This window comes from Perca flavescens, chromosome 6, assembly GCF_004354835.1.
Source record: "Perca flavescens isolate YP-PL-M2 chromosome 6, PFLA_1.0, whole genome shotgun sequence".
Classification (NCBI taxonomy): Eukaryota; Metazoa; Chordata; class Actinopteri; order Perciformes; family Percidae; genus Perca; species Perca flavescens.
In genome coordinates, this window is record NC_041336.1 from 12,360,155 (window position 1) to 12,371,374 (window position 11,220).

At 38.9% G+C, this 11,220-nt stretch overlaps 1 protein-coding gene across 2 annotated transcripts; it reads left to right on the forward strand.

Annotated features, from left to right (window-relative positions):
* Positions 1-5,771, forward strand: etsrp (ETS1-related protein). Of its 2 annotated transcripts, none has more exons than XM_028581191.1 (8): positions 1-135; positions 749-830; positions 2,121-2,240; positions 2,350-2,424; positions 2,522-2,671; positions 2,767-3,027; positions 3,419-3,537; positions 4,930-5,771. In XM_028581191.1, the coding sequence occupies exons 1-8, from the start codon at positions 70-72 to the stop codon at positions 5,218-5,220; spliced, it is 1,164 nt and encodes a 387-aa protein (XP_028436992.1). In that variant the 5' UTR covers positions 1-69; the 3' UTR covers positions 5,221-5,771. The 2 variants fall into 2 exon arrangements, with proteins under 2 accessions (XP_028436992.1, XP_028436993.1); XM_028581192.1 differs by having other exon boundaries at positions 2,154-2,240.
* The last annotated feature ends 5,449 nt before the right edge of the window (positions 5,772-11,220 follow it).

The window sequence follows — 11,220 nt, forward strand, 5'->3', positions numbered from 1 at the left end:
GACTGACCACTCGTTGTTGTACGCGTAGCCGGTAAATAAAGCGTGTAAATCTCGGAGAGAAAGAGAGAGATGTACTGGGACACTATCATCAAACCTGGAGAGAGAAACACAGACAGCAAAGACTCGAAAATAAAGGTAGGTTTTCACTTTTAATTTGGACAGAAAACCATGTCATGCATTCATGACGTCGAGCCTATAACCGTTAGGCCAATCTGTAATCATTCATCCCAATTAATAAAGGCAAATATTGGGTTTCATGTGACCAGAAATGGCTGTTATTTATTTTTATTTATATATATAGTTTCTGACATTGTATAAACTAAAAAACTAGAAAAATAAGTTTTGATATTGAAAATAATGATAAATCTCTTTTATCTGTGACTGTGTAATCCTTGGTGGTGCATTCAACGACTAACGCAATGCACTCACAAGTTAAGTTGTAAGAAAGAACACTAAAAGGGACACTAAACAGACGAATGGTAATCATCCTGAAAAGCATTATAAAAAAAGGCTGCTTTGCAGCAGCTGACCTGTGTATCTCATGTCTGACTTTTCTCCACAGCACAGCACCTAAATGCATCATAGGTGCATTGTTGGATAACAATCTATCTAATTTATAAAAGTATATCTAATGCATGAAAAGATATTATAATCATATGAAGTGCAAGTGCAGGATTTAAGGGCCTCTTGATATCGATCAACAATTTTGAGTTGCAACGATGATGAAAGTTGTAATCTTTCGACACAGATGGAGATTTGCCAGACTGGATTTTACACAGAAGACTTCAGGACACAGGAAGTGCCAGCTGGCTTTGACTTTGCATCTTATGGTGAGTTTTGAGAATTACTGGCACTAGATGTTTCTCCACCACAAGTTAAACATCACTCCTTTCGATGGTACAAGGTTTAAACTCTCAGTGATGCCCAGACAGGTTTTTTTTTTTCTCTGATGTTTGCTCGATCTGTTTCCTCTGAACCTGAGCAGCTGAAGGACAGAGGAAATATTTGCGCAGACTGTAGCATCACATCTGTCAGAGCTTTTTCAATGAGACCTTGACACCCGGGGGCTCTCGCTCATACCCAGGATAATGGGGGTCTCCCTGTGTGTGTGTGTGTGTCTGTGAGTGTGCGAGGAATAGTGCTTGAATGGGCTGAGGTAGGCAAAGACAGACAGAAACAGGGTGGTCAGGTTAAAGACACTCCCCTCTCTCTCTTCCCTAATCCTTTCCTCCAGACTTCCTCCTCCAACAGATTTAGAGTCCCCCCCTCCCCAGACCTCCATCACTACTCTGTCACACTCCCTCTGCTGGCGTTTCCTCCTCTCTCTTCCTCTCCCTCCCTCCCTTGTTTCCTCCTAGCTGCCTCCATCAATTGAGCTGAACAAAAAAAAAAAAACGGAGTGCCTGCTGCTGATTTGACAGTAAACAAACTGCTTGTTCTTGTGTCAACATCCACCATCAAGTTAAAAACCCACAAACTTCACCCCATCTTCCCTCTTTTAAAGACTCTTTCGCTGCGCTGACATTTAATCAACCTCCTGCTGCAAGGACCATACCATACATTTTACTACACAGTAGACATTTTTAAATCTCTGGCATAATTTATTTTAGCATGGTAAGAAAATTCACTTGCAGTGACTTGCAGAGACTTTGAAAACAGCTTGAGTTATCTTAATGTTTTAATTTAAGCCATGAACAGGACAAGGTCTTCCCTGGTGGTGCATTCAATGATCTTCCAACATTTAAAAGTTGACAATTGGCTGCAAAAAAAAGCAATGCACTTACAGTTGTAAAAAAATCACACTAAAAAGACAAATGGTAATCATCCTGAAAAAAATCATGTACATTTATTGCATTCAAAATAAAATACTGCTTAGCAGCAGCACATAATGCAGCACATTATGCATCAGAAATATAGAGATTTCAAAATAGGCCCTCCTCACATCTGTGCTACTGTATTGAAACATGCACCAAAATACAACAAATGAAATAAATGGAAACTAATAGCTGCCCAGTAGGGAGGAAATCGTTAGGAGTTTTCTTTTTACAAGCATGAACTGTGCCTCTATCCTGCCGTCATCATCACTTACTGACTCTGCCTGTATTGTGTTTAACCTTCAGACTACCCTGGTGAAGACCTGTCTTTTCTGTTAGACAGTAAATCGTCCGGACAGCAGCAGTACGTGGCAGAAAGCAGCTACCCAGAGCCACCTAAAGCTTCTCACACATACGACACTAAAGGTGAAACCTCAAAATAGAATATAAACATACCCTTGTGGTTGCTATAATGAGTCGTATGTTGGTGTTTTTGACTTATCTCACATTCTTTGCTCTTTTTCCCCCCCTGCAGTGAGCACCAGTGACAATTCCCTCTTCAACCTGGACTCGTACCAGGAGATCAACTGGTGGGCCTCATATCCACATGGTGAGCTCACAACTCATACCGTATTTAAAATAAGTTTTGTTTTTAAAAGGAGTTTCTTTTAGTGACTTTCTTTAGAACTTTCTTTTTGGATGTGCAGGTGGGCTGACAGTAGACCAGTCACCAACTGGATACCAGGACTCTCCACAGGCGTACCACAGCCTGGTGCCCCAGAACGGACAGTTCAGCCCGGCCATGGAGGGCAGCCACAGCCCCTTCCTAACTGCAAAAGGATCCAATGCATTACAAAGTAAGACATTTCATCTGTGGATGTTAAAAAAAAAACACCCCACCAGTGGTCTAATTTGTGCAGTTCAGTGGATGTAATCCTTCTCGTTGTTCCAGGTGAGACAGACCAGAGCTACTCGTGTCACTCGGCTGAACTGTACGACTCTGACGGACAGAGGCAGCCATCGTCTTTCTGGCCTGAGTACTCCTCTCCCAGCTTCACTGCCCCCACACCACACCCGCCCCCGGCCTCCTGCCCCTCCAACCACGGCCCTCACTCCTCAGAGCAATACTGCGCCCGTGTGGTCAAACGCAAAAACACACACCCCCAGAGGCCAGACAGAGAGGGCCAGATGACGGGAATGTCAGCTTATCCAGGTTTGCTTTCTTTTCTCTTCTGAGCTAATCTTTAACTCTGATAACTCTGATTGCTGTTTACAAGATCAGAGAACTTTCCATGATTTGTAAAGACTTGTGCATAAAGCATAGAAATTAGCGCCTAATGCTACTCACACATAATAGTAATTCACTTGTATTACTAGTAGACACTCACAGGGGCCATTTAGTACTTTTACTTTTGATCATTTAGGTACATTTTAGCTAATAATACTTGTACTGTTACAGTACAATTTTGAATTGCACGCAGTATTGCTGCTTTTACTGAAGTATAGGATCTCAGTACTTCTTCAACCACTGGTTATTGCCATTATAAACTCCTTCTATAAACCAATTAATATTCATTAATTCATTCATTGATTCATTCATTCAGGTTCTGGTCCAATCCAGCTGTGGCAGTTTTTACTGGAGCTACTTCTGGACTCTGCCTGCCGTACCTTCATCTCCTGGACGGGAGACGGCTGGGAGTTTAAGATGTCCGACCCCACAGAGGTGAGGAAATATCTTGTTTTGGGGTACTACATGGCAGTAAAGGGCAGTAATGTAGTACATTTAAGTGTTGTAAGTGCAATTTTGACTTACTTGTACTTGAGTATTTTCATTTTATGCTACTTTATGCTTGTACTTCACTACATTTCAGAGGGAATATTAAATAGTGATTGGTCTAACAGTCCAAAATATATTTTTAAACGTGAACAACTCTCTCCCAAAGTGCTAAAACTCAATTGTGTGATGTTGTCAAGTATAAAGTCTGGAACTGCTTCATAAACAGTGAGTTGGGAAAGATGTTATAGATGACACTGAGAGCACCCAGGGGATGTTCTGAGTATATGGGTACATTTTCTGTTTCAGAACTAAGCACACTAAAATAGAATGAAGCTCATTTGGGTATAAAAAAAAAAGAAAACAAACATTCTGTGGCTCCACAAAATCAGTCTCCCAGTCATTGTCTATGGAGCAGCTACATACTTTATACTTGATAACATCACAAGTTACTTCTCTGATTTTTGGCTTTGAGAGGGAGTAGCTCACTTTCACAAATATTGATTGAACTTTCCTCTTGTGTCTTGGAAAGGACATATTGAAATTCTGAATTTAGGTTGTGTTACCTTTTAGTGACTCTTTATTCCTCTCACATTCCCTCACATGTATCTTGTGACTTTTTGGAGGGGCCTGACCCCTAGATTGGGGAACCATTCGACTAAACTACCAAAAGCTTTAACCCACCCCCTGACTTTTGATGACTGAAGTTGACAGATATTTTTCTCCCTGCAGCAAGTTACGCTATGGATAAATAAAAGTATGAAAGTATAAATAAATAAATGAAAGTATAAATAAATAAATAATTAGGGAGCCTTGGTAGCTCACCTGTTAAAGCGCGCCCATATATAGAGGTTTACTCCTCAACGCAGCCGGCAGAGGTTCGACTCCGACCTGCGGCCATCTGCTGCATGTCATTACCCCTCTCTCTCCCCTTTCATGACTGTCCTATCAAATAAAGGCCTAAAATGGGCAAAAAATAAATAACAAATAAATAAAATTATAAATATAGAAATAATAGTATAAATACATAAAAGTATTAACAAATAAATACAAGTATAAATTGAAGTATAAAAGTATAAATGAAAGTATAAAAGCTTACCCAATGCAATTAGTCATAAATATGCTTGTACACACAGTACGCTGGCAATTGTAAGCGCATTCGCTTATGCAAAGACTGGCCACACGCACACGCATGCGCACACACACCCACACAAAGACACACTACTTCTCTTTTTAAAGGACTTTTGATTGTAATGGAGTATTTTATTATATATTTTTTTGGTTACATTTTTGTATCTGCACTTTTTAAGTCCAACTCTGTGTTTTCTGTTGATCCCACAGGTAGCCAAGCGCTGGGGCCAGTGCAAGAACAAACCCAAGATGAACTACGAGAAGTTGAGCCGCGGCCTGCGTTACTACTACCACAAGAACATCATCCACAAGACAGCGGGCAAGCGCTACGTCTACCGCTTTGTCTGTGACATACAGGGCATGCTGGGAAAGACGGCGCAGGAGGTCATGACCAGTCTGAATGTTTTGCCCACAAACACAGAGTCGTGGCAGTCGTGCCCCGGGGTACCTGCAGCGGCGGCGACGTCAGAGCACACAAGTGAGACGTGGGAGTCACATTAAGGACCCTTGGGACTCTTGGTGCTGTTCGTTGAGAGCAACCAGCTACATGTTGATGGAGTACTCCAGCCTACAAAGTAAACACTGCCTCTTAAAGCCCTGGCCGAACCACGGTATCCTCACTGGGTCATATTGTCGCCGACACCCATTCGTAGATGCTGCATTTCAGGGAATAAAATAACCCAAAAACTCTCAATTAATACTTTTTCTTATCATAACTAAATGAAAGTCTTCCAATATCTGAACCATAAACATAAAAATGGGCTAAATAACTGCAGCACAAGTGCATTTTAAGCACTATAAATAGATACTTGTTTTCCAACGTCAGGGCCCATATTTTCATTTGATGTTTCTAAGAAGGAATTGATTTGTAAATAGTGTCTATATGATTGCTATGTAGAGTTTTGTGCATTTATATTATCATTGTTAAATACAAAACTCATGTCTACCTCTGTTGCTAATGAGAATAACAAACTGAGATTACTTTCAGGCACTCACTGTGAAAGTTTTTTTTGTGTGTGATTGTTTTGTGTAAATAAACCATGAATGTGTAATAAAAGAAATACTCCATATATAAACATAGATTTGTGAGACGAGTTTAATTACAAAAGCATTAAGAAGTGTGTTCCTGGTACTCAATACAGCAGTTTTTGTTAAATTGTTTTATATTGCTATAGTAACTATAGCATAATGCATATAGGCCATAAGCTTTACTTCCTATCTAATGCTTCCTTCATGTGCTGCTCGTAAGTATCTATATCTGAGGTGGTACAGGGTGTTTACAACCCATTGAGACCTGGCTCACCTCACCAGATTTCCAAATATTTAACTTTTCACATGGTTTGTGTTTTAAGTAGAGAATGAGGTTGTTACACAAAAATTTTGTTCAACAACATTCTCCCGTTTATAAGTCCATTGCTTCTGAGTTTGTAAAAACATTTCCTGTTTTTCCGTGTGGGACACAAGTAGCGTAGAAGCTGAGGTGATCAGTAGAGATTGATGGTATGCATTCTATTTTATTCTCTGGAAAACAGTTTATGCACACCGTCGATTTTCAACTAATGGAGACAGTACAAATAGGGTATTACATATTTGGATGTATTACATCATCCAAATAAAAATACATATTGGTTGGTCGACACAATGAAATTAATATATTAATATGCTGAATTATTATCCATTAAGTATGCTGAGCATTATACATTCAAGTCCAATTATGTGAATAGGCTTTCTATATGCCTACTATTACTCTTATTATAATAAATGTTTGCACTAAATGTACATCTTTATTATTAATGGTTTATTGCTGGTGACAGGTGGACTGTTAAGTCAGACGTGACACCTGGGATATTATAATTTCGATATTTTCCATGGGCCCTGAATGCCTCCTTCCTGGATGTACATTGGTCTCAGCCTACAATCGGTGGAGGCAATTTACTAACCGAGTTATTCTTCTCATCGAGGGGAAATACGACCGCGTTCAATTCAACATCCATCCTCAGTTAGGGTAATAGTTTAAGAAATGCCTCCCAAAACTATAAAAATGGCTTTGGCCGAGATGTTGGAGGACCTGAAAAAACAGGACTTTGAAAAGTTCTGTCACAGGCTTGTGGATCGCAGAGAGGAGCCGCGCGTCAGACGCAACAGAGTGGCGGATAAAAACTTTTTAGAAATCGCAGACGTGCTGGTTTCAACTTTTACAGAGCCCGGAGCTCTTCAAGTTGCTCTGGAGATATTGAGAGAAATTGACTGCAACGAGCATGCGGTGGAACTTGGTGAGATTAGCTACTGTAATTCTGTAGCCTATATTTCCGCGGATAATTGCAAAAGTGGATTATAGACTGTAGCTTCAGTTTATAATAGGCTCACTTTTTATATCATGCTGTTTGTAAACCATATCACTTGGCTGTAACCCACAAAAGCGAATGATTTTTGCTCATTAACATAAAAGATAGGCTACTGTAGCGTATAGGCTACTCACATTTTACTTTCATTTTAAACAATATGTCTGCTCTTACGTAAACCCTATGTGAAGAGATTACATAACAGAATAGAATACACTTCATTCAAATTTGTCTTAGGCATAGTGCAATCTGTTGCTTCACAACATAAACATGTAACAGAAAAAGACATTCTAAAATCAACATACAAAATTACTGGATAGTTTTTTTTTTATTTAAAGATTATTTTTGGGGGCTTTTCCCTTTATTCGATAGTGACAGTGGATAGACAGGAAAGGGGGAGAGAAAGAGAGGGGATGGCACGCAGCAAAGGGCTGCAGGTGGGATTCGAAGCCAAGAACCTATAGAGGCCGCCCAATACTGGATTGTTAAGGCAGATATTTGTGTTTGAGAGTTTGAAAGATCGAATAACAATGTATCAGCAATATTGCATTAAACATAATCATTTTTAAGTTTGGCATCGATCTTCTTTCTCATCGAACTCTCGGCAATGTCAAACTGTGCCACATTACCCCTTAAATTAGGTTGGAGAAAAATTTCCATTGCTCCTCGGTGGACTATGTAATGGTAACACTGTTTCTAATTTACCTCAATCATGTCTTTGAGAGTGACATCTATGACATATCTTAGTTTTTTTTTATTCAGCTCTCAGATAGACCAGTAGGCCATAATGTAGCCTATACGGTATGTGTGACGAGCTGATATTGACCAATTCATTGGCCTGTCTTATTTATCGGTTGTTCTTTGCATCGGTGTTGAAACCAGTACAGCAGCATTTTAATTTAATTTAAAACTTAATAATATGAATAATTTATCTTTTTCTAACCATGTTTGTTCATCATCCATCCTTAAAACACGGCAGGTTATTTTGATTTAAACACATCACACTAAAACAGTGGCAGCAACAATATTCATATGTGATGAAAATATTTGATTTAATCTTGTTATCTGTGCTGGTTAGAATACTTTGTTTCTGGCTCTTCTATGTGCTGTCTCTATTTGTACAGCAGGTTTATTCAGTTCCCTGGAAATTACTTAAAGGTCCCATGACATGGTGCTCTTTGGATGCTTTTATATAGACCTTAGTGGTCCCCTAATACTGTATCTGAAGTCTCTTTTATATAGACCTTAGTGGTCCCCTAATACTGTATCTGAAGTCTCTTTTATATAGACCTTAGTGGTCCCCTAATACTGTATCTGAAGTCTCTTTTATATAGACCTTAGTGGTCCCCTAATACTGTATCTGAAGTCTCTTTTATATAGACCTTAGTGGTCCCCTAATACTGTATCTGAAGTCTCTTTTATATAGACCTTAGTGGTCCCCTAATACTGTATCTGAAGTCTCTTTTATATAGACCTTAGTGGTCTCCTGATACTGCATCTGAAGTCTCTTTCTCATAATTCAGCATTGGTGCAGAATTACAGCCACTAGAGCCAGTCCCACAATGAGCTTTCCTTAGGATGTGCCTAATATGTTTATGTTTTTCTTCTTCTTTTTTTAATGAAAAGGAATGACATAAACAATCTAAGAGTATGCAGAAAATCTGTCAGTGCTAACAAATGTTTTTGTTTTTACAGCAAGGGAAACACGAGGACAATAGACATCTCGTTCTGAGAGTGAGTTGATTTGAATTGTTTTTACTGCATTCACTGAAGTTCTTAACATGTACATAAAGCATTGGGCAAAGAATATAGAGTTACTATACAGTTTAAGTTTTTTCTTAAATGTTTTACAGCTGCAAGACCCTCAGCAGGAGCCATCATGGTATGCATTGATTGATTATGCAACATCTCAGAACATTTTCACTGCTGCAGGCTGTTTACGTTCCTAACAAGAACAATAAGAACAAAATGACATATGGCTTATGTCAAAAGCGTCCTTCTCAATTGAGACATCCACCTTATAGACAAACAAGATTCAATTGAAACTTATCTCTATCATTCATCTAACATTCAACTGTTAACTCTTACGATTTTCATGAAATCAAACCCATTGTTGACATTGTTATTTTTTGTCTGAACATTTACTGTTTTTACATTCATTAATAACCTCTGTGTAGTAGTGTTGTTTGATTATGGTGGGGGGGCCGCCATTTCCTTGGTGGATTTAAATTGCCTTTAGACGCACAAGGTGTTCACAGGGAACGATGCAACACGTAATCCATCGTATTACAGTTACAAAGGTTAAATGATCAGTTTTTTACGTAACATTTTTGGATGAAGCAAATTGCTGTATAATACTGATATAAATGAATGACACTTTTCATTCATGAGTCAATGTTTTTCTCTTTCTCCTCAGGGAAGCACCCGATCAACGACGCCTGTGTGCTCTCATCCAGGAAGTGAACATCTTTGTACTATATGGGATAAACTGGCCAGCAAGAATATTATCAGACAAGGGTTATGTGCATAAACCAACTGGAAAGACTAATCAATGTTTTGTATTTTTTCATCACAATAAACAGTCTTTCTTGGCATCTTCTCTTTGGCTCACAGTCTTTGTAAAGCATTGGCATTTATCAATATTGGTCCTGTATGTTTCCACAGCACATGCCCCTTTAACTGACTGAAAAAACAAACAAGTATTTATATAGGTGAGGGTCTCTGTGAACATTTAGCTGTATCCAGGCTATAATCAGGCCTTGCCACATTCCTCTGTTTTTATGCATTTTTACATAATCTTTCTATAAAAAGAGGCCTGCATTACAAAAAATGGTCTTTCATTATATAGCTTTATACATGTACATACCATTAAAAGAAAAATGAATAATTTACAACATAAGAGTTGTAATAAAAGGGTTTATTAATGTTGATAAATGTATTAGTCGAGTCAATTTTATTTATAGACCAATATGACAAATTTGCCTCAAGGTGTTTTACAATCTGCAAAGCATACATCATCCGTTATCTTTAGGACCCCCCGCCCAAAAAAAAACAAAAACACAACAACTTTAAATTAATGCTTAGTTAGAGAAAACTACTTGTTCAAACTACTTTTGGCTCCTTTGTTATTTTTGTCCGAATGGCTTGTAGGCTATACGCCCTTGGCCGCAGGATGACAGGCCTCTGACTTCCGAAGAGAAAGAGCGTTGGTCACAGCAGGTGGAATGATGTCCTCCAGTTACTTTTTTTAGCTCCCTCCGTATAGGCCTGGAGGGGAGGCAGAGTGAGCTAGGCCAATGTATGCATCACCACATTTTCTACAAGTGACACTACCGTTTGTTCACATTAAGTTCAGTTTAATTGTCATGAGTCATCAAGGTTTGGAGATGACACATTTTTAAAGAACACATTTTCCCATTCTTCTGCTATGGATGGACGGCAGCGGCACAAGCATATTTAAGCTGCCTAAAAAAGGGCCGCTTACAAACAAAAAAATCTATATTAGCTCAAGTGTACTCCATATTTATTTCCACAGAAGATTCCCCTTGCTCTCTTTTGGCCCATTCAGTCTCCCACTGGAAAAGTTCTTCTTCTGTACACTGGCTCATAAAGGTTCCTTCTTGTCTCTACGGTGACGGCCATTTCGTTGTTGCTGTCATAATCACTCATTTTTATATTCTTGTATTTTTTTGTCTCATCCATAAACCGCTGAATGTCTGATCCAAATAGCTGATCTTCGGCGTAAAACTGGTTAACTGTTATTTTTAGGTGGCTAAAATACATGTAGCTGCAGAACATTGCTTAGCTTTTGTGTCAATACTCCTGTCTGCTTCTCCAAACTGGGGTTAAATACACTGACTACCCCATACAATCCCACTTTAAAATATCCAAACTATCCCTTTAGTAGGGATTTTCTTACCTAAATGGGGGTGTTTAAAATTGGTACATTTAAAAGCACTGTTGCATTGTGGACAAGCGCCGCATCTGCTAAGTGAGGGCTTTTGGAGGAGGCAGGGCTGAATGGACTAAAGCAGCTCTAAGATTTATACCTTGTGGGAAAACATCTTGAAAGATTTCATTGAAATTTGACATAAATGAGGCTCAGATATTAAAATATGTCTATACCATTAGCTGTAACTAATCAATTACTGTAAGTGGT

What these genes read in the sequence shown, in the direction of transcription:
- etsrp (XM_028581191.1), top strand. Translation starts at nt 70, where the DNA reads ATGTACTGGGACACTATCATCAAACCTGGAGAGAGAAACACAGACAGC. An exon ending in CTTTGACTTTGCATCTTATG is followed by an intron (nt 831 to 2,120) that starts GTGAGTTTTGAG and finishes TTTAACCTTCAG; the next exon opens with ACTACCCTGGTGAAGACCTG. An exon ending in AGGATCCAATGCATTACAAA is followed by an intron (nt 2,672 to 2,766) that starts GTAAGACATTTC and finishes TCGTTGTTCCAG; the next exon opens with GTGAGACAGACCAGAGCTAC.